This window comes from Labrus bergylta, chromosome 6 (assembly GCF_963930695.1).
Source record: "Labrus bergylta chromosome 6, fLabBer1.1, whole genome shotgun sequence".
Lineage (NCBI taxonomy): Eukaryota > Metazoa > Chordata > Actinopteri > Labriformes > Labridae > Labrus > Labrus bergylta.
Window position 1 is genome coordinate 26,103,776 of NC_089200.1, and position 23,082 is coordinate 26,126,857.

A 23,082-nucleotide genomic window follows, 5' to 3' on the forward strand; every position below is an offset into this window, starting at 1 on the left:
TGTAGAACAGGATGTAAACCCTTTCTCTCGGGAGTGTTGGTTTTCTGAAATGTGTTTTTTCTTTTCCATGATTTTTTTTTGCTCCATTGAGCATTATCAGCACTTTGTCTGAGTGTTTGAGACAAAGAAGAAATAAGCAGTGACGGCGCCCATGTGAACAGAAATACTGATCAGATCATGTTCTGGTGAAAGTGAGAAAACGCACAATCTTCATCAGCCTTTTTAAATAATAATTTATTGCTGTGTTCAATGACTGTATATGTGATCATAATATACTGCTGTATGTGACACTGTATTAACAACATAACTGTGATTGTAACAGGATGAGTATTTAAATGTCATATAAAAAATATTTGCTATCTTTAAAAAAAAACAAGAAAAAAAACAGAGTTGACAGAAGTAGCAGCAGCAGAAGACTGAAGCCTCAGAAAAGTTGGTATTTGTTGAAGGTTTTAAATATTACATAAAAAAGCGTGTGGCAAAAAAACTTAAAGATGATTATTATATTAAAAATATCCACATTATTGGTATTTCTACTGCGTCCTAATCATTGGTGTTACTCCAATACTGCACTGGTTATGTATCTGTTATACCCTAAAGGTCACATATTAGCAAAAATACACTTGACCATGGTTTTCCAACACTAATATGTGCCCCTATCCTCTTCGGCCTTTGCCTGCTCCACTTTTCAGAAAATGTGAGCTCAGACAGGCTGTTTGGAGATTTTCCTCCATGACATCACAAAGGGCAGTAACCCCTCCCCCAGGTTGGTGACATTCCCACAACTAGGTGTTTGTTCTGCCCTCTGAGTCCACCTTTTGCCAAGATACTCTTTAATTGGGCATGGTGCGAGAAAGCCAAGGGCACCCAAGCCCTTCATGAGAGGGGCATAGTCAAACACAGCTCATTTGCATTTAAAGCTACAGACAGTAATGCTCGTACATTTTTTACCAGTATAATTTTCTCCTGTGAAAACAAAACTATGACAATGGCAGATTTATTTTGTTTAGTTATTTTCTATTCCTTTTATCCTCTCTGTTCATGAGTGAGTCTTTGGCTGCGTCCACTCACCAACATCATGGCGCAAACACGATTGGTGTAATTTAACTTATGACTTACAGTAAAGGGTTATTATAGCAAAACGTTTCTGCAACTAAATATAATAAATAATGTTGACTGTGTGTGTACAGACTCTGCTAATGTTAGCACAGCTAGCATTTGTGGTACGACAGAAGAACAGCTGGTTCATGATGAAGTCATGATGAAGTCATGATGAAGTCAGGGAGCAATCTAGGATCGCAGACATCCCATCATGTTTTCCAAGCCCAGAAAACTCTAATATTTTCCCTACACATAGGAAACAGCCTCGGTGTGTTACTTCATCTTATCCAGGTGACATCAGCTTTATTAAGGCTGATAAGCTACAAAGAGTATCTGACTCTGTTTGCAGGCTATATAAGCTCAATACAAACTTCACTTCATGTTTGACTGCATGGCTACTTGTGGTGTTTTGGTGTTGCATAGGTAGTGTTAATGTACTTGCTTACTCGTTCTCTCGCTCACTCAGCCACTGTGATCTGATCTTGTATTTGCGTGTGGAAACTTAGAAGATGAAGGTGCCCTACATGCACACTGGAACTGGTTATGTGTACTAAGACAATTTTAATCCTGCTGGCACCCCTGGTGCTGACAGTGCTTTCAATTCAATTTAAGTCTTTTAAAAGAAAAGTAATGTGGGATCATTTTGGTAATGATTATCATTTGTCAGGTCAAACAATGGCGCTTAAGATTGAAGTCCTTGCTGATTTGTTAGATATACTGAACTCATGATCAAATGTGTTTTTCAGCTCATTTACATTTAAAGCTACAGACACAGAGACAGCCTGTTCTGATCAGGGCTGAAATAGAGGGGTTTATAGGCATGATCAAATACAGGATCAGAGTGGATTTAGAACAAGAAACTACACAGACATGTTTTGGGGAGCTCTAAGACTTATTAACATTGTTGAAAAGGAGGATGATATGTGACCTTACCCTTAAAAATATAGAGAAAATAACTTGTTATCATCTGAAAACCTGCATTTTCTCATATGATGACATAAATATGAGGAGATCTTGAGAAAGTAACAACTGGAAATGACTCATTGTCACAGGAAAACAGAGGCCATATGAGGCTTTACTTCCTGTTGTATTATTTTAACATTTTGGAATGATGATTGTAGATTTGACAAAATAAGCATAATAGCATTAATATTGTAGCAATAAGCAATTTGAAACATCCCTTTGGTTTGTGTTATACTTTCTCAATTTTGTCATCTGAACGGATGAAAAGATCTTTTGTAAACCAAACATTGGATAAATGTATAGGAATCTGAAATGCAGCCCTATTTGAGAGTTTTTGCTGCAACTTTGTTTGTGTCAGTGGGAGTAATGCTTCTAAAGCCTTGCAAAACAAAATGTTCAATGTTTTTTGTCAAGTGTATTTTTTCAATACATAGAGATGAAGCAGCCATTAAAAAAACAACAGGAGGCAGTGAAAGAGGGACACAGAATGAATAACAATCCTTTTTGACTGCATACATTGGTTGGTATTGCTTCTGAAATGTTTACTTGGACATTTTCAAACATAATTTTTTTGATTTCTGTCAAAACAGCGCAAAAACATACTAGACAAAAAAAATACTTTTTTAGCACAGATATAAAGATTATGTAACATAAACCAGCCCAAATAATGATAAATACTCCTCCGGTATCCTGCACCAGAAATATGTAACTCTCAGCACAATGCATTCACATACCTGGGAAGTGACAATCACAGGTTCACTCCCATTTTAAAACCCTCCCCGTCCACACCACAATGCAGTCCAATGTCAGTTTAATTGAGAAGGACTTATGTTTCCTCCTCCTCATCCTCTATCTCGTCTTTTTTAAAGGGAAGGTCGCTGTTTCCTGTGCCGATGTCCAGAACTTGTAAACTTGACAGGTGTGCGAAAGAGCTCTCATCCACAGCGTTCACCGACAGGCGGTTAAATCTTAAAAGCAGAGAACAGAAAAGAAGGTGTGTGAGCTTTTGTCATGGCTTGACAGCTGAACAAAATGACTGAGCTTTCAAAGCAGAAATTCAAATGTACAGAGGAGGTGGTTAACAGACAGCAGGTGACATTTACAAATTGCATTTGTCAGGAGGAACAGACATCAGACATGATAACTTCTCTCCACACTCAGATCTGTGAGTTACGTCTCTCTGCACTGCACCCACTCTAATGTTTTCAGTCCATCAAATAAAGTCACACGTGTTTTACTCATCTACTACAAAGCACTTTTGAAACGCCTCAATTCTACTCTAATTAGTCAAAGTGCTTGCATATGTTGCCAATAAATTTTAACAACTAACCAACATGCCATGAAGATGCAATTACTAATGAAAACGCATAAATCCCCTTACATCTGCCCCACTATTATTAGAGCAGCTCTAAATTTGCTCAGGCCATCGGTGGAGGGAAAAAATGTTGCGGCAGCTGATATGAACAATAAGGCATGTACAACGGCATGGAAGGGGTCAAGGCGGACATAAAGAAGCTAGGTTGATGTCAGACTACAAAGAACGAACACAAAAAGAAACAGAACAAAAGCCTTGAAAATGCTTGTCTGACACCTCTTTACTCTGCTGTCTGACAGCTGCTTTCAGCTGCTCTGTTTTTTAAGTATAAGCCTGCACTATGTGGGATAATCCAGAGTTGGAAAAGTCCTGGATGCACACAAGTAAGAGAAGAAGATTGGATACCACACATTGTAGTGTTTCACTAAATGATGTCAATGATGTTTTCACACCTGCACAAAACTCCTAAAAATTACACTGAAATGTTCAGGGTGAGCTGGATATGTGGACGACATCAAGAATTTTTCTTGTCAGCCCCCTGGTAAAAATGTCTATGTGACGTTAACGTGAGCCGATGTGAGAACCCAGAAGGTAAAGTCAGGAAACTTCCCAGAGCGAGCAGTTACACTTTCATGTGCGAACTGTAATTATTAAGGAGTAACCACTAAAAGTAGTGGGGGACTGGTTCTGGAAATTACAATGTCTGGCAAACAGGTAGAATGAGACTTAAAACCATATAGTTTTCTCAATTATCTTTAGTTACTGTATGTAATGTATTTAGTGAAGTAACTTATATAATTGAGCCTAAAATTTCTGGGATTTTTTTTTTTTAACTATTGGACACCTTTTTTCTGTCAGAAAGTTTTCACCTTATCCAGTCTTACTGGGCTCTGATTAGCTGCAGTACTACAGTGCTTGTGATAAGCTGCTTCTTGTTGCCTTCATGGCTTTTTGCTCAAAATCTTTTGTTAATGCAGGAGGACAGCAGACCTCTGTTCGTGCACCATTTAGAAGCCAAAGTTATTGCTTTTGCTACATTTACCAAGTGTTGGTACCTGAATCTAATCAAATGTGGCAAACAAAGATTTGCGCAGGGGAATACTAATCCTAAATATTTTGTGATCCCTTAAATGTTCCATTCATACTATTTGCCAGGTCAATGTTAGTTGATTGACATATATACAGAAAAAATAGTAACCTTAGCCTAAAACATATTATTAACTCTTTAGCGATTATTGGTGGGCTATTGGGAGCAAATATCCCCGTATGGAGCAAGGCAAGTTTACCCCTGTTTCCATTAATTGTGCTTAGCTATGGGCTAACAAGTGGCACTATAAAGTTGTCTGAGTCTGAGAGACAGGATATATGTTCACGGTGAACTCTCTGAAAAAATCAAAAAGCACAAGAGACAAAAACTTCCCATTTTCTCCAGACTCACCGTGAGCTGGTTGTAAAAATGGGTTCTTAACAAGTGAAAAGAATGGTGTAAGTCCACCTGATTGCAGCTGTCCCTTGGAGAGCCTCAGAGCAGAATAAACTAAATAATAACTTCCTCACAGCCAGTCCTCAGTCAAAGTTACATAATCATTTCCTGCATGGAGATCAATCCAAATGGAGAGAAAAGTTATGTAAGGGGTCACTCACCAGAGTGCAGTAAAGCCCTGAGGAAGGTAAGATTGAACCCTTTCCTCTCGATTTGTTTTGAACTTACTTTGAGGTGAAAGAGTTCATTGAGAAGCTCATGAAGGATGACAGGAGTGTTTATAAAGAACAATAAAGGACTGACAATAATCAGTTACATGCCTGAGTCGCATTACTTCGATCATCTGGACTGGTTTAAAAGAAAGGGTTAGTGTGTCCCTTACCGGAGGAATATGCCTTTGATGTTGGGCGTGCCTTCGAATGCTGACTCTGGAACAGTGGAGATTCGGTTGCTCTGCAGATAAAGGTACTCTAGAGACTCTGGCAGGTCAGAGGGGATGTGAGTCAGCTGGTTTCCAGACAGATCCAGCGTCTACAATTACAAGATACAGAATGAATAATGAATCTTCTCTTTGATATATGTGATCTATTACTGTAAAATGGGACAAATAATAATAAATACACTTTATATGTGTGACTATTATCCATTCTCCACAGAAGAAACCTCACGAGTAAGACCTAAGAGTTGACCTATTGTTACAGGTTCAGATTCTTCTTAAAATGTTCTCCATTTGTTTTTGCCAAAAGTTCTTGGATCTTCATTTGGCAAAAACAAACAGACAAAGAAATGTTTTCCTCTGAGACAGAATAATGTGGTCAGTAATGGTCCATACCGTTTCAAGAAAGAGGCCACAGCCTCAGTCAGAGTCAGAGCTTGTTCTTCTTCAATTTCAGAGCAAATTATTTGTAAGTTTTTGAAGGAGAGGCATACAGCCAAAAAACTATAATGCAAACTACATTGAGTTCTCCGTGACAACACATTGATGTTATGCCTGCTGATACGTTCTGTCCCCCCTACAGAGCTATTATTCTTCTTAAGTAAGCACTGGAGACCCTCTATACTCGTACCTTTTAAGTCAACAAGGCAGCTTGTGAAGATCTTTTGCAACATAAACAAATGGATGTCAACCAATTTCCTTAAGTTAAACAAAAATGAAACCGATCTTATGGTTGTCGCCCCACTGCGGAGAAACGTTGGAGATCTCATACTGGATGTAGACGGGTGCTCTATCCATCCTTCAAGTTCTGCAACCTGGGTGTCATCCTAGACTCTACCCTCTCATTCCACTTCCACATCGAGTCCATCATCAAATCCGCCTACTTTCATTTAAAAAATATTTCCCAACTCTGGCCATCACTCTCTGATTCAGTGGTAGAAACCCTGACCCAAGCCTTTATAACCTCCGGTCTTGACTTCTGGGGTACCCAGCAAAGGCATGGACAGACTCTAGTATGTACAAAACTCCGCTGCCAGGGTCCTCATCTGCACATCACCCCAACCCTCACCCACCTTAACCCTCATCCACCTCCACTGACTCCTTCTGACTTATAATTCCTTCCACATCCTTACCCCACAGTACCTCTCTGACCTCCTTCAACCAAACACCACATCCCGAAACCTCCTGTCCTCATACACTGGCCTACTTTCCATCCCCCAAACCAGACTCCATACCTTTGTAGATTGGGCCATTAGCATCACAGCCCCCAGCCTCTAGGCCACCCTCCCTTCTGATGTCTACAATGCCCCATCTTTGGACACATTTTTTTTAAAACTCCTCAAACACCATTTGTTCACCTGAGCCTACAACCTCTCATGAGCCTGCATCTCCATCAGACTCCCATCCTTTGTTACTTGTCTCAGTCTTGTTTTTGTCTTGTTACGCCACTGTGTAAAGCGTTCCTAGAAAGGATGCTTTATACTTTAGATTAAATTCATTATTATGGGCCCTTGCTGATCAGCACATACAAATCATCTATGAAGGATAATTAAAAAACAAATTGTTTTTTTTTTAACCCAATTTAATACCAATACCTTTCTCGTGTTCTTTTTTTTCAAAAGTTGAACATTTTTCAAGGTCCAATCCCATAAATAGAGCAGCAAAGAATCACTAGCTGTCACTGAAATAGGCTTTCCAGGTTTCAGGGGGTTGCAGAGAGTCCTTTCACTCATAATTGGTCTAGCAGATGTAACATCGCATCACTACAAGGATGTCTGACAGAAATGGGGAGTCACAAAAAACAGAAGAGTGCAGGGAAAATGAGAGTGAACACACAGGGTTACACAGAAATGACAGATTCCAATGCAGTCGAGCAAACCAAAAAAGAAAATGGATCAAATACACTCACAGTTGTTTTAGGGCATGTGACAGCAATCAGAGTTTTCTGTATTGTGTTTTTTGTTGTAGCCTTTGTTTGTGTAGACTCAGAATAAAATGTATTGCATTTTTCACAGTATCAGCCCTAATGCTCCCTCTGTTTGATTAAAGCCTCTGGGAATATGGCTTGAAATTGCAAAAAAGAATAAAATTGTGTAAAAATGCAAAGAACAAAGATGAGCGCCTCATTTAGACTCCACATAAATGCCAGAGAAACTTTCATAACGATTCGGAAAAACTAGATGAGAAGACAGCTCATTATGTTACTCAATATTATCTCATTTTCAATTTGAATGTTTTATACTTTATTAATCCCTGAGGGAAAGTCTGGTTTTACACTCTGATATTGAGAGACATGCAAAATCACACACAAGCACAAACAGGACCTGTGGACATGCATTAGTGGAAATATGTCAGAGTGGAGCTGCTACACATGCAGGGAGCGCAACAGAGCAGTTGGGGGTTTGGTGCCAGCTACCAGACCAACTTCCATATTATGGTCCGCGTCAGGATTGAGGTACTGCCTCCCAATCACAATAATTTGAGTTGTGTGAGTCAGAGGAGGATGCTTTGCTTTCCATATCAGATTTAGCAGTTAACATGGACACACTAATGTAGCCCTTTTTGTTTTCAAAGCAGGAATGCAAGGCCAAATGATCAATTTACAGTAGGAATTAGTGCTTCACTGTTCACAATTTTCAGCCCAGGCAAATTCTAGTTACCTGCGGGCAATGCTAATGCCATGTTTAAACAGTCAAAAAGCTGTCATCTATATGTTCTTTCAATTACTTCCTGGAATTAAATGCATCACTGTCTGAACTTTACCATGCCCAATTCAAATCAGATATCAACTAAGCTTACACAAACTACAATTATACTTTTGGGTTGTATTAAAATTTTCATACTATTTTGTGCTTATTATTGTGTTAATCAGAGATTATATCACAATGTAATAAGGCTTTAAGTGGCTTGAACTATCTTTTAATGATAAGCCCAAACTCTTTACCATCTTAATTGTATATAATGTGAAATGGCAAAATCGAACTGTATACATAGCCTCACAAGAATCCTGAAATGGTAAGTTTACAGCTTAAGTTCCTGCAGTGAACATGATTTACATGTTTCTCCCCATACCAGCCCACTCACTTTGAGCGCACTGAGCTCCATCCAGGCTCCCTGGTACACTGAATTCAGTTTCAGCAGGTTGTCACTCAGGATGAGTTTACTTAGTTTCTCCATGCCGGTCAGTGCACCGTCTGGAATGGAGTTCAGCTGGTTGTTCTTGATTTCGAGCACCTGCAGGCTGCGGGGAAGACCCATAGGCAGCGAGTAAAGGCTGTTTCCTGACAGATCCAGGGTTTCCAGGAGGCGCAGCTTCCTGAAGGCGTCCCGGTGCAGCTTGGGGCTGGTCAGCTTGTTGTAGCTGAGGTTGAGCTCGGTCAGGGTGTACAGCAGGGCAAGGTCATTGCGGCCAATTTCAGAGATGGAGTTGTGGAGTATCATTAGGGTTTTGGCCCTCCGAGGCAGGCCCCTGGGGACGCGCTCCAACAAGTTGTTGTACATGTGGAGAGTGTGCAGCTTCTTCAAGCCCTAATGAAAATGCAAGTGAAAGGGTCAAAAGGTTATCTATCTTTAGTTTTTATAAATTCAAATGTAATCGGGCATATTTTCACCACCAGTCTGTTGTCAACCCAGAAAATGAAATGGAATAAAAAATGCACCTGGAAGGCAGCGTGGTGGATGGAACGTGAACGGAGTTGGTTATTGTGGAGAAGCAGGTACTCGAGGTTTCGAACAGAAGTGAGAGCATCTCCAGGGATGCTGCGGATGGAGTTCTTCTCCAGGTGTAGCAGCACTAGATTGCGAGGCAGACCCTTGGGGACGACACTCAGGTTGTTATTTGACAAGTCCAGACACTCCAGACTGCTCAATTGGCTGCCAGGAGAGAGGGAGAGGAAGTCATTAAATCAGTTCATTCATCCTATACTGTATATGATTCTCTGCGATGCTGCAACATGAGAATTCACAGTCACGGTATTGGGTGCCCTTGTTGCCCTTGAACAGCTTTAGGCTACTATAATCAAGGCTTTCCCTTTTTTTACACTTGGCATTGTCATGGAGATGCTTGTCATGTAAATTTGTCATGGGCTTTTGTCCACCTGAAAGTCTCGTTGTCCATCCCCTCGTTGCTGAGGAGGTTGTTCTGGAGATACAGCTCTCTGAGGTTTGACAAGTTGTCAAAGGCTCCCGCTGGGATTTTCTCCAGCTTGTTGCTCTGTAACAGAAGGAAGAAACCTTATTTCATCATCATTACCAGACTCATGAATGAGAAGAGACAGTGTTTACATCATCAAACCAACATGCCAACTTAACAACATCCAGACCTTGAGATGAAGACGGTATAGAGAGGAGGGCAGGTTCCTCGGGACGACCCGCAGGAAGTTGCTTGACATGGTGAGGATCTCCAGATTGTCAGAAGCATTGAACATATGTTCCGGAAGCCCTGCGTCACTCAGCTTGTTGTTATGGAGATACACTGACCTGGGACACAATCGAGGAAAATTACCATGTGTCTAAGGACATAACTCCATGAACAACATGTAGACTTACATAAACACACACATAGTACCTTAGTTTGGGTTTATGACCAAATGTATATGGGAAGATCTTTGTAAGCTGGTTAGCAGCAAAATCAGCGCTGACCAAAGAGGGAGGTAAGACTATGGGTGCTGACGTGAGCTGCCGAAACAGGGAAAGAAGAACAACAGGACACTGTTACAAAAACGTTGCTGTACAAATGTAAGGAGGATTTAAGAGTTTTCAATTTGCATCATCAGTAAAAAAAAAAAATTTAAAAAGTAAAAAGTAACCTTGAGTTGTTGTGTGAAGAGTTAATTTTATATCTAAGAGGAAGAGTGAATTTGTCATATTGATACTTAAACATTGGTGGGAGGAGGTTGGGATTCCTTGCTGCTCTTTCACCTTTGTTTGACCTTGTGGTTTCCTTATGATTTAGATTTTTCCCTGACTCTTCTCTTTTTGTTCATTAAATTTAACTTTAAAAAAGTACATCCTGGTCCTCTTCCTTTGTGCTTTTACCTATCTTAAAACCTTTAAAGTGCAGACGACTTTGATGATGGAGTCCTGAGGGAATTCTCTTTTGAACTAACTGTTCTAAAGATTTATGTTTGGTACAAAAATAAAGGGTACCCAGAGCAATCCCAGTCCAAATTATTTGGTTTTCCCATAATGTCCAATACAATAAAACATCTATTCATAGCCTGAGCTTTTCTTTACTTGAGTCTAATGACCCTGCCTTTATTGGGAACATGCATCAATAAGTAATGGGCTATTAATTATCACATACAAAAATGATTCTGTTGTTTTTCTTGGTTTTTCTGTTGAGCTGCTTTTTCTCTATTTTTGATCCACAAAATATCTTGACACAAGATGCATATGGTCCTGCCTGTATGTCAAAATGTATGGCAACACCAGGCAATTAAAAGGAACTGGGCCTTAAATTTGGGATAGGCTTTTATTTGAAGTTTCACGGTATTAACCATTAGAAGATCAATGTTTGATTTTAAGCTTAACCCACACATAATGCTGACTGGTTCAAAGCCAACGTTCCTGCTGTGGTCCACACTGCTAACCATTACTCTAAAGTGCTGCCTATTTGTAATACTTTCCTTTTTTCCTGCAGAACTAATGATAATCCCACCAACAGCTGTTCCTGTGGGGAAATATTGTTTTTTCTTTTAATCACAGGAAAAGATGGTGACAACAGGAAAATATGCCTAACATAAAGTAGCATGTCATTATTGTTAATATAACCATGTTGCCATACTAATATTATTAGCACGTTATTAGCATCTCAAAGCAACACTGTGCCTCCTTTTAGCCTACAATAGCTGGCAGGGTTAGCTGTGGTTGTTTCCATGCTTGATCACAAACTTAAAATTCTTCTGAATCTAACCAAAACCTTGTCTTAAAGTTATGGCAGCCATCTGGATTATTTTGAATGGGAAAGTTGTTGGGGTTTTTTCCCCTAACCTTTCAAATATTTGCTTTGATTCAACCAGTCTGTCCTAACCAAAGCAGCAGGCACAATTCAGTTTGGTAAAAAGCAGAAATGGCCAGCTGTGTACCTCAGAGCAAGGTCGCCCTCACTTTTGTCACTGCTACCACTACTAGCACTGCATTGTGCAGAGAATATAGCAATCTGGGAAGCACTGTTGAGATTAGATGTTCATTTAAAGCTCTCTTCTTTATAACATGGTTTATGGATTAAAGCAGCATGGGTGTCTTTGAGGCTTAGTGAGCACTTAAAAATCCCCTATTCTTCCTGTTTGCCTATTCATCTCTGTGAAGGCACAAACAAATCTGTCCATCTTTTCTCTCTGCCGCTCTCTGTCCAAAAGGGTCAGTAACATTTTAGCTCTGACCAGCTGGCACAGCCATACTGGAAGTGATTACAAGCATAAGCTCACACAGAGTGTACGAGGCGAGGCTGCCACCCATCTCTGCCAGCTGGCACTGTGTCAGTGGATAAGAATACAATGGAATAGAGTAAAATATATGTGAGACAGACACAAAGGAGATAATCATGCAATTCCACCATGTGAGTGGGTTTTTGGAATCAGCGCTGAGAACAAACATTTGAAAGTACAATCATGACTCACCTTGTTGTTTGCCAAATATAAGTAAGCCAGCTGTTCCAGCATCTCGAACCCTTCATCTTGAATGCCTGGAAAGGGGAAACATGCAAAAGTCAATAAACAAGAATATCAACCTCTATCTAGATCTTACAGTTTAGATCAAACAGATATTTGAACCAAAGCTTTACTGCAGGATTCAAGGCCTTGTCCTTATAGGACTGCTCACCAGAAAGTAAAAGTTTTTTGAGTCATCTGTAGATGTTCAACGTCATCACTGTTATACATCTCTGAGGATATTATCAACTTGGTATAGACTAATGGACTCTGCACAATTTAAACCGCATCATGCAAACCACTTACTTTGCAAACTGGTCATGTCCGATACTTGAATATTTATAATCAGTGACTTAATTAGTGGCTTTTAAGCTTTTAATACAAGTTTATCAATGGTTTTACTATCCATATGCACATCTGTAAGTTAATACATCAACAATAACAACAGAGTCACATGAATTCACTGCTTCTGAATGTTTTCAATTCAGTGAGGTAAGTTGCTGATTCTGTTTGTTTTTTCTATCTATGAAACACTAAAAAGCTAATAGCACAGCAACCACTAAGGTCCATCTTTGTTGTAATGTTTTCAGACATTAATGCAGAAAATATCACAGCTTTGTCAAGTAGATTCTATAAATAAATACATTTTCATCCGCATAGCGTCAATTCATAACAAATGTCATCTCACTTTACAAACACAGCAGGTCGTGACTGTACATTTTTTAATACCATTTACAGAGAACTAACTAAAATCAACCATGATCAGGCACTCTGCAACAGTGGCGTTAAACTTATTTTGAACAGGCAGAAACCTCAAGCCTAACCAAACTCATATTTAACAGCAACCTACCAGGGCTTTAGAATTTGGATAGAGACAGAATAAGGTCAGTTTGAGAACTCAATTTTAAAGTTTGATTATGTATTTAACTATTTCAGTGGAGTGGATGGTCTAGTTGTTAGGACGCGCCCCTCCTCCAAGCTGGCGGCTCTAGTTAAAGTGTGACCTGTGGCTTCTTTCTCACATGTCCCTCTCCCGATACTCTATTCTATCCACTGTCTAAAGGAATAGCCAAAATAAATAAAACTTGGAAATACATTTTCCCTCTGGGGTTGCAGTGGATAAAAGAAGTTGACCTCTTCTGGTTCAAGTCCATGGGACACAGTGATCTGGACATTGACCCCGACACTGTCGGGGTAACAACATGACAGGGCATGTATTGCAAAGGTTAGTCCACCTAACTTAGAGCAGATCCGATGCCTTGAGAGAAAATGCTCATCAAGATTTTTTTTCGTACACTCTAAGTCAGGTAAACAAACCACATGGAGCTCTCTCTCTCAAAATCGCTTCCAACGAGGCATTGTTGCTTTTAATTCCTCTATTAGCTAAACTATTACAACACTGTGCCTGTAATCCCAAATTATTTGGGAAGCTGCCTTTAGAGAGTTTGCATCCAAACAAAAAGCCGGTGGTGGCCACAGCTGGCAAGGAAAGCAAAAAATCCCCAAAGCAATCTGTTTGTCATAAAAGCATTATTAAACAGATGAAAATGGAAATGACCAGGAGGCATTCAGCCAGACAGACAGATAGTAGAAACAACAAAGGCTTAAGCCTCAGCTACAAACAGCTGTTAGCAAGAGACCTAACATCTCTTGCTATTTATTGTTTTTTAGATGATGTTTCGATTGGCAGATCCCAAACAAGAGAAAAACCCTTTACAGACATTGATCTCGAGCAGCAGAGCACTTTCAAAATGTTCCCTTCCTCAGAAATGGATTCTGAATCCCTCCTCAGTTTGCCTCCATTTCCTGGATGTGAGTATCGACTTAGAGCAGAGTCTGTTGTAATAGGAGCCGTTGAATTGGGCAATGGTTAAAAGTAGGCTAAACAAACCACATTGGGTGGATCTATTTGAAAAGATTTTGCTGACATAAAAATGAAGAAAAATCGATGTTGACTTAAACCAAACAAAAGCTCCTCTTACAAAACCATCGCTGGCAGAAAAACGTCTTATCCCAACAACACTTGTTCCAAATTCACCCGACATTTAAAGGCTTTGACATGCTGCAGGGCAACTAAACACAACCACTTCTTCCTGCTTCGTGTTTAGATAGTTTTACTGCGTTTACCGTCTGTGGTCAGCCAGTTGTTTTGAAGGTTGAGCGTCTCAAGCTGATGCAGATGGGAAATATGCTCCACTGTTATCTCCTCGATTTTGTTGTTCTGAGATCAGGGACCAAACACAGAGAGTTAAAACAAACTCAAGGACTCGTATTGTTGTAACTTCTTTTCATATCTGAGCAGAAATACCAAGACATGGATTTGTGTTATTGTTCAGAACTATGTGTGATGTTTAGAAGACCTGCAGAGATAACTGGCGGGTTTCCTCAGGCAGCTCTGGGGGAAACTCTGTGAGGTCGACTCCAGCGCAGTCCACTGCCCCCTCTGCCGTGCAGCTGCACTTCGCCGGACATTCGAACGGCTCAGCTTTCGTCACCACCGGTGTGATGTTGGTGTCATCCTCCTCCTCTTCCTCTGGTTCAAAAGGGGCCTGGCAGCGCACCAACACCCCGGCCAAGAGCAGCACACTCAGGGCCTGCAGGATGGAATGCTTGAGAAAGGCCATGTCCACTGCTGAGCTCTTCTGTTGCATGAAGGCAGAAATGTTAAACATATCAGGTCACAGAATATTTTGTTCCTAGAAAGAAAAACCTATCATAGCCTTGATCTGACATTTTTCTTTCTGTCCAAATTAAGCAGTTTTAGATGTTTTTGAAATTTTCTAAATTGAGTCCATGCAACTATCATACTGCAACATACTGCAGCATCTGATGAAGGTTTGCTGTTGAATAAGGCATCTGTATAATCAAAACGATTAGCTGAAAGAGGCTAAAACTCTCCATAAAAAAGAAAAACAAATGCAGGGTTGGTTGATACCTCGCTGGTTTTGTTACCAGCAGCAGTATCATGTGATCCACTCACAATTAAAAATACTGACTATAACCACTTCATGATAGCAAAATGAAGTTTGTGGAAAGTTTCCATTGGCTCTCATCGCTGATTTCTCATTGGTTTATACTTACATGTAGCATGTTTCATCATATATAACTACAGACATGTAGTCTCAGCTGGATGATGTAGTAGACCCCTTTAAACCTGGCATTAAATTACATTTTCTATAATCAGATTGTATTCTTATAGCGCTTGACCACATACATTACCACCTAATGTGCGTCTCCAGTGTCCTCATTATGCGTGTCTCCATTATGTTCATAACTACAAAACTGTCATCACAAACAGTGATGTTTATTTACATTCATTAACCGGAGCATTCACAATAATTACTTGAAATAATTAATGGAGGTGTGAGGTAACAGCTGTTTATGGTTTGCAGCGCATACTATAATAATATTTCATTAATTTATATGAACAAGCGTCTTCACTTCAACAGGAAGGCAGGATCCAGTACACATGAAGCCCTTGTATACAGTATGTTCCATAACAATATACTTGATGCATGCTTTCAGTATTTAAACGTTTCCATGCACAGAGTAATGCCATAGCAGAAAATAAATCACAGCACTGTTTAGCAGAAATGTAAAAATTGTAGATATGACCTTGACAGCGCAGAGGAAACGCTCCAGAGGAAACTAAAATCAACTTTTAGTTTCTGAAATAAATATTTTGACGCTGTGATGAAGCTCCTGAATCATTGGTGATGATGATTGGTGATCCCTGTGCTTGCTGAGCAGGGAAACCGGTTGGTGGGTTTTCTTGCCAGAATCACTCGTGACACATGGCAAGAATACAAGATGCTGAAACAATCACTGCGCTGTCTTCACAGCCCACCTGATATTCTGCCTCCCGGCCTGATATGGCAGAACTCTTTTACTTAATAAAATCAAATGGATGAGTAATAAAAAAAATCATTACAGTGAGTACTAATAAAGACATGATTTCTTAAGATTAAGGCTGTTTGTTGAACCAGGCTGTAAACATGTTTATGTCTGCTTTAAAGTTAGCATTTTAACATGGTCGTTAATAAGGATTCCTGGGATTTTGCTGCCACCCTCAACTGGACACGAGAGGAACTGCAGTTTTTTGCACTTCCCCAACAACAGCACTTGTGCATGCTGCTGCTTGGTTTCGTCTCCCTTTATTCTTACGAGTTCCTGTGAGGAGTTTTTAGGAGGTTATGAAATATACTGAAATTAAAATTGATGCTTAGATGCCAAAAACAGGTGAGACCATCAGCATAAAGATGGATAATTCTCATATCGTCATTTTTGCTAAATGTTACCTCTGCCACGGGGTAGGTGTCAGAAGAGATTTACGGCACACCGCTGAAACAGCTGTTGTTGATTTGGATTTTTCTCAGAAATGATTCACAATGAGACAACTGACTGTTTAATGAAAACAGAATGTGCTTTTTCCTTTGAAAGAATGACAGAAGTGGCCAAAATTCAAACCAAAGGTTAATCACAGGAGCTCTGATGGGCGCCTAGGAATCGAGTGTGTTCGTTATTTCAGTCATCTGAGGCCATCAATCCCCAAATTACTTTCTCAGTTATTCTTCTTAAAGGATATCTTCTTAATATCAGCTCTGTGTAGTGCTGATATTAAGCAGGTATAAAGTTTACCATGGTGATGCTGATTAGCATGTTAGCGTGGTTACATTAGCTCTTAGAGAAGCTGATGTAGTTTTGAATTTCAGAAGTTCTGAAGGAGTAAAGCAGAGGTATACGCAGAGGTTAGTGGTCCTGAGTAATAATGACTTATCCTCTGGGAATCATGAACGTCAAAGCATCTGTTTCTCTGCAGTCTTACTAACTGTTGTTAAAGTATTTCAGGCCAACTCTGTCACGGCTCTGGCCTTCTCAACAGCTCCTCCTTGCTTTCTTTTGTCAGCCTGTCTGTGTGTATGTGAGTGAGTGAGTTTGGGCGTGGTTTTCCCAGTAACACTCTGTGGCTCCCTCCTGATGACTGTTCATTCCATCCACCTCCTCAGACCTGCACACCTGTTCTCCATCAACTCATCAACTCAGCAGTAAATATACCTCAACTCTCCAACCACTCACGAGATCGGTGTGTCAGCTGCTGTAGTAGACGACCTTCCTGCTCAGCCATCGGCCTCAACCGGCCCTCTGGATTTAAAGCCCCTCCATCAGCCACGGTCACACCCCTACCCTATCTGGTCAGCCAGCTTCCCCTTCACCCTGCAAACCTCCAGAATCATCAACCCATCTCCCTTTGTCTGCAATAAACCCCATTCCAAGTAAACCCCTCCGTTTCTTCTTCACTGGTCCTAACAAACCCTCTGCAGGGATTGACATTTAAATCAAAATAATCAAAACACACTTGTGATAATCAGAAGTGCAACAATTGTATTTTTGAGTTCATGTAACTTCTAGTGATGAAGTCAGCTGAAGTGGAAAACCTTAAAGCTAAAGTGCATTTTCTTTATGACCTTAATGTCAAGACTGGTACCATTACTGTTTAAAGAAGTTATTTCTGCTCACGCTCAAGACATTCATCGAGGGTCAAACTAGGTCAGCTTAGCCGCTAAAATAGCGTAGCTGATGCTTCACAACAAACACAGCTGAATAACACCATTTGATTTAGTTATTTTAAGAAAAAAAAAAAAGAAGAAAGCTTTTGTTTCCCTTCTCCTCACTGCTGACTCATCAAAGGTCAATTCAGATCATTTCTGAGGATTTAAAACACAAGCAGCAGGCCAGAGGAAAAGTATTAAAGTATTTACCAAAACAGAGCAGGAGGTTTTGTTCATATATTGACGAGTGGTTACACTCGGATGGTTTTAATAACATTAGTTACCTTATAGCCTTGAACCTGAAAACTGTTTCTGAGAAGTAACAGCTCTCTAGACTGACGGATCCAAATCGCCAGCATGGATGGAGAGAAACCCAATCCTGCTTCAGCCTCAGGGCAAAAAGCTGTGTATGGTTACTTTAAAGTGATACTGCAGCGATTTAACATGTCAAAATCAATTTTGGGAGCCACAGGGAGGTAATCTGTTCTTTGGCTGCAGGGGAAACAGAGCCCACAAAGGATGAAATGGTAGAAATATATTGGCAAATGGAAATCTCTTTACATGGTTTAGAGTGCAGGGAACATTTTAAGTAAAGTTTAATACTTTGAAACTTTCTAATTTCAAGTTTTTTAAGAATAGTTGTCTGACTTTCAGAATAAAAGGTGGAGATTATGAAGAATCCTTACAAAATAATTTCATTGAAAAGTTAATTGTCATATGAGCATATAGGGTGAGAAAAACAGAGAAAATATTATAACTTAACTATCAAGTATGACGCTCACAGTTTGTGATGAATACGCAGCTCTAACTGGCTGATTTTAAAGGAACAATATGTAAGATATCTACTGAATTAAATCATTAAGTGACCTTACTATATGATCAGACATTAAGGAAACATGTTATGTTGAAGTGCTGGCTTCTCTGATAACAATGCAGCAGCCAGTATGTCCTCCTTCTAACTTTAGATTCTGGTCCTGAATGGTCTGGATTTGTTTGGACCAGAGAAGGTAGGCGGTTTTAAGGCACCCTCCTACACACACACACACACACACACACACACACACACACACACACGGCCGTTTTGGACGCCCCTCGGTTTGCCAGATATGAGACCAGTTATCACAGCAAACCAACAGGTTTTGCAGCGATGGAAGTGGGAGAGAGAAGTGGTTCAGATAGAAGTGATTGAACCTGACCTAAAAAGCCTCTGCATGTTTCTAATAAACTCTATGAGCAGAAACGTGCTCAAACTAGGATAGATATTGAAGATGCTTTTGAAAAATGGAGAGATGTTAGAGCGCAGAAAGGTTTACAGACTGATGCAGAGCTGGCTAAACACTGAAGCTTCAGTATCATGGCAACGTGCATGCACATCTCATCAAGGGAGGAGGGGACAGGGGGAGACATCTCTCTCCAATGTTTTGAATTTTGGACTACAGTACCCATTTTGAACGATATCAGAGACACATATCCTTCCTTTGAGTAAATATCAACCAACAAACATGAAGCCTGTGTGCACATCTACTAAACTTACAGAAACATGCTTAAAATTAGACCAGCTCATCGTTAACATCCACACTATCACTCTGAACATGTTTGCATGCGGACATTAGCAGTGACCTTAAAGGAACTGCATTCACAGGCTTCTTCAGAGGGTTCAATTTCCTGCCTGTTTTCTCTAATCTCTCTGATCTTTAAATCTTTGTTACTCTTAAACCAAGTTTCTTTTATATGCCATACTTCAGCACAATTTGACCGAAAATATGTCAACTCAGGAGGTCATGAACAAAAATCCATGACTTTCTGCAATTTTGTTTAAAAATTGGACACAATTGACAAGAATTTTCCCATTCAGGGACATTACCTAATTGCAGGAGTAGCTACAACAGAGACACCAATAGGTCAGACTTTCAGAGGTTTTATCTTCCCAATGAATTAGTCCTCCATTCAAATATGTTAAAGAAACCTTTGTTCATCAAATGTTTGGCAGACCTGAAGCTGAGTGAAAGGGCCTAAATCAGTAGAGTAATCGTCAGCTGGGTTCAGCTACATGTGAGACTTAATTAAAAGTTACAGAAAGTCTCTGCAACAATGTGTCATTTGTCAGACACATAGGACATAAAGACACCTATTTTACACTTACTAGTGGTCCATATTCAAATTGTTTCTCCTCTTCTGCCCCTTTCTGACACTTAAAAACAAAGCTCTGTCAAGCGCCCCATCATTATGATTAACTAAATCTCTGAGCAGCTTTTTAAAGCGAGCAGAGCCAACATTTATCTGCTTCAAGCTATTTATGTGTCATGTACTGCATCATTTCTCTTCAACTTTTTATCTTTCATTTCCACCAAACACTGGTCTATCCCTGCAGGGCTCTTTCTACTGGGTGGATAGAAATGTCTATTTAAAACATAGGTTTTTTTACTCCCATGCACAAACAGGACTGATGGACATGCATTAACGGAGAAATGTCAGGGCCGGCCTGCTAAAAAACACTGAGCATGCCAGAGCTGTTGGGAGTTTGGTGCCTTGCTCAAGGGCACATCAGCAGTACTCGGGCACCACTCCAGCAACCAGACCAGCTTCCACATTTTGATCCACACCGGGACGTGAGCCAGCGACCCTCCGGATCTCAACTCAAGTCCCTACAGACTGAGCTACTGCTGCCCCCAAATACCCCCCAAGACACATCAGGACAACAACAAATAACAGCTGTCTCCTCTCTCTCTCTCTCTCTCTCTCTCTCTCTCTCTCTCTGCTGTGTGTGAAGCTTCAGGTCTCACTAACTGCAAGGACTGATATGAAAGAACATAAGCATCATCCTTGACAACCTGATCTCTTTTGCTTTCAAACCATGTCACATTAAAGGGCTCACAAAAGAAACATTCATCTAATAAAGGAAAAACTTAAAAGTTATAAATTAAATACCTGGATCTGGCCTTCACACAAGCACAAAAGGAGGCAGGAGTATTTTGTCAGCAAACAAGTTTATAAAGCCCCAATTACATTCTAGATATGTCGATTAAAAACACAATTAAAATGAGAATTCAAGGCTCTGAACTGAAAGCCATCTATCAAAAGAGCCTTTTCCCAATGACACAAAGTCATCAGTGAACACACGTACACACACACACACACACATACACACACAAGCTCAAGCAACAGAAAATCCAAACAGCAGCATGCACACACCCATGAAACAAGAAATAAAAGCTTGTATCGACCTTGGCTAGGATAAAAACAGACAATCCAAGAGTCACAGAGGAGTGTTAAGCCTTCATAAAGTCAACAGCACTCTCATGCAATGCTATAATTTAAATGTTTGAAGTGGAAGTGGTGTGTATTATAAGAGATGTTGAGCATTTTAAGAGTTACCATCATGTATTCACGCTCCCTCTCAGCTGAGCAGAGGTGGTCAAGTGGCTTTACTGCTCTGTTAAGTGGTCTGGATTGTCTGAAACGCACATGCCAGAGTTGTCATGCATGGATGAATGTGCTGACACATAAAAACTCATTCATATTTCCTTGCAATATTACAGCCACCCATAAAACACGCAGCAGTAAAGTCTGCTAAAGCAACAGTCTGGTTTGATACTTTACCCCTTGTGACCAACGTTTGCTGAAAGGCGCTGAAGTCTGACGTCTAGTCCAAACACACGCTGTCCCATAGCATTCGAGGAGTCACACAGCCACTCCAGCTACACTCCAGATGTGAGAGATAGTGGGAGTGGGAAAAAGGGGAAAGTTAAGAAAGGAAGGGGAACAGGCGAGAGTGAAGAGGAAGGGAGGCGAGTAAGGGAAACAGCTTTGACCTGAACAGGAGCCAAAAACACAAATTCTTTCCTTTTTTTTTCATTTTTAATTCCAAGAATGTATTTTCCTCCCTTCACAAAGCAGGTCTGTTCAGCCTCAAATCAAACCATCAGTTTGTGTTGTTATAGCTCAATGTGGTCAAGTTTGGTAAGGTCTGTATTTTACAAAAACATCCCTATCCCACCTTGATTTGAGTAAAAATGTAATCACAGAGTTGAAATAAGAAGCCTGATAACTTCAAACAGATATTTATCTTGGACAGCTCAAACAGTGCTGCTATCCAACATAAAGTGGATCCTAAAACAGTAAAGAGCAGAAGAGTATTGAAATAAGATGTTATCAAGCTGAAAGAAAAACCTGCCTCGATTTGTTAACAGCGTCATCATGTTATCATGTAAATTCCATTTGGGGACGAGAGAGATGAGTTGTCCAAAAATATCCAAGTGATAAATACAAATGTGGAAGAGTAGTCTGCCAAAAAAAGAGGAGACAGGATGTGATCTAATGTCCCATGTGTTTTTGGACCAGGCATCCTTTTCAACAAGCCCATCTCCCCATAGACACTGTGTGTGGACATCTGCAGCCATTTGGATGCATTAGCACAGCACACCTAACTTCAGGTTTGAATGCTGAAGATGAGTTTTGGAAGGATTAATTAATGTGGGAGGACAAAATATTTTTCAACAAAAAGGTGTTTTGGTTTTTTTCGAATTTCAAACCCATTTTCACTCTTCTACATCTGGTTAAAACTAGTCAGCATTCGGTGTGTTATACAACCGCAAGTCCAGAAGGCAGAAGGCATCACGATATAGCTAATGGCATAAAAAAAAAGTCAAAGTTCAATAGTGATTTGTCTGGGCATGTGTCTATGAATCTCAGGGGTTGCGGCTGTTGCTAAGCTAGCCTATCTTATCAAACTAACAGGACCTGCCGCGTAATGACAGGTATGCTAGCCAAATGCCAAAAAGGTAGTCAGCAATTTTGAAAGAGCTTCAGTAGAGTTACAGCTTGCTTGGGAAAGTATTTGACGATGTTATGCTGTGTTCTGCACACACTGCAAGTGTCCATATTCAGTGGCACATGGTGGAAATGCCTACATGCAAAACCAGGAAAGAGCCCTGATGTGACCTAGTTCAATGAGGCAAACACTGGTAACAACCACCGAGCTGCTCAGGAGGGCAACTTTGCATACCACCTTATGTGATCATCGATCTGGTAATAAAGAAATGACTTTGTTCTAGTTTACAATCATTGTGTGTTTGCATTAAGTGGGGTTGCAACATTACATTTTTCAAATAAAGTTTTTAATGACTTTGGGACACATGATTTAAGCACTTTTTCTAGGTGTTGAAAGGTGACCTAACTCTAACCCTCCAATTCCACCATGAGCTCACATATGTGGGCTTATGGTAAAATAAAAGTGTTTGTATTTGGAGGTTTGAAAATATGGTCACCCTATGCTTTTGTCCAACTGTCTTTAGACTAATTTTAACTTTGGTGTCAGGAAAAACATTCTCATGAGTCATGACTATCATGTTCAACTCTGCCGCAATCAACTACATAGCTAACATTACGTAAGGAACAGTATCGAGTATAAGCTAATCGGTGAGCAACCATGGTTAGCCTTACCTAGGGATGATCACTGTTTACTGATACTGAACTGTCTACAACTTCAACTTGAAAAATACACATTTCAATGAATCAGAAAATTAAACCCAGACGAGAAGTCTGTCTCAAATGGACAAGCTAAACATACAAAAACGTAATTCCCC

General features: G+C 40.1%; 1 protein-coding gene across 2 annotated transcripts; it reads right to left on the minus strand.

Moving 5' to 3' along the window:
- Positions 1 to 217: 217 nt before the first annotated feature.
- podn (podocan) lies at positions 218 to 21,255 on the minus strand. 2 transcript variants are annotated; one of them, XM_029277173.2, is made up of 12 exons: positions 21,098 to 21,248; positions 20,873 to 20,951; positions 14,309 to 14,590; positions 14,076 to 14,169; positions 11,919 to 11,983; positions 9,866 to 9,975; positions 9,621 to 9,777; positions 9,396 to 9,511; positions 8,958 to 9,171; positions 8,383 to 8,826; positions 5,245 to 5,393; positions 218 to 3,032 (listed from the first exon to the last, which is right to left on the minus strand). In XM_029277173.2, the coding sequence occupies exons 1-12, from the start codon at positions 21,163 to 21,165 to the stop codon at positions 2,891 to 2,893; spliced, it is 1,920 nt and encodes a 639-aa protein (XP_029133006.1). In that variant the 5' UTR covers positions 21,166 to 21,248; the 3' UTR covers positions 218 to 2,890. The 2 variants fall into 2 exon arrangements, with proteins under 2 accessions (XP_029133006.1, XP_020486542.1); XM_020630886.3 differs by lacking the exon at positions 20,873 to 20,951 and having other exon boundaries at positions 21,098 to 21,255.
- Positions 21,256 to 23,082: the final 1,827 nt, after the last annotated feature.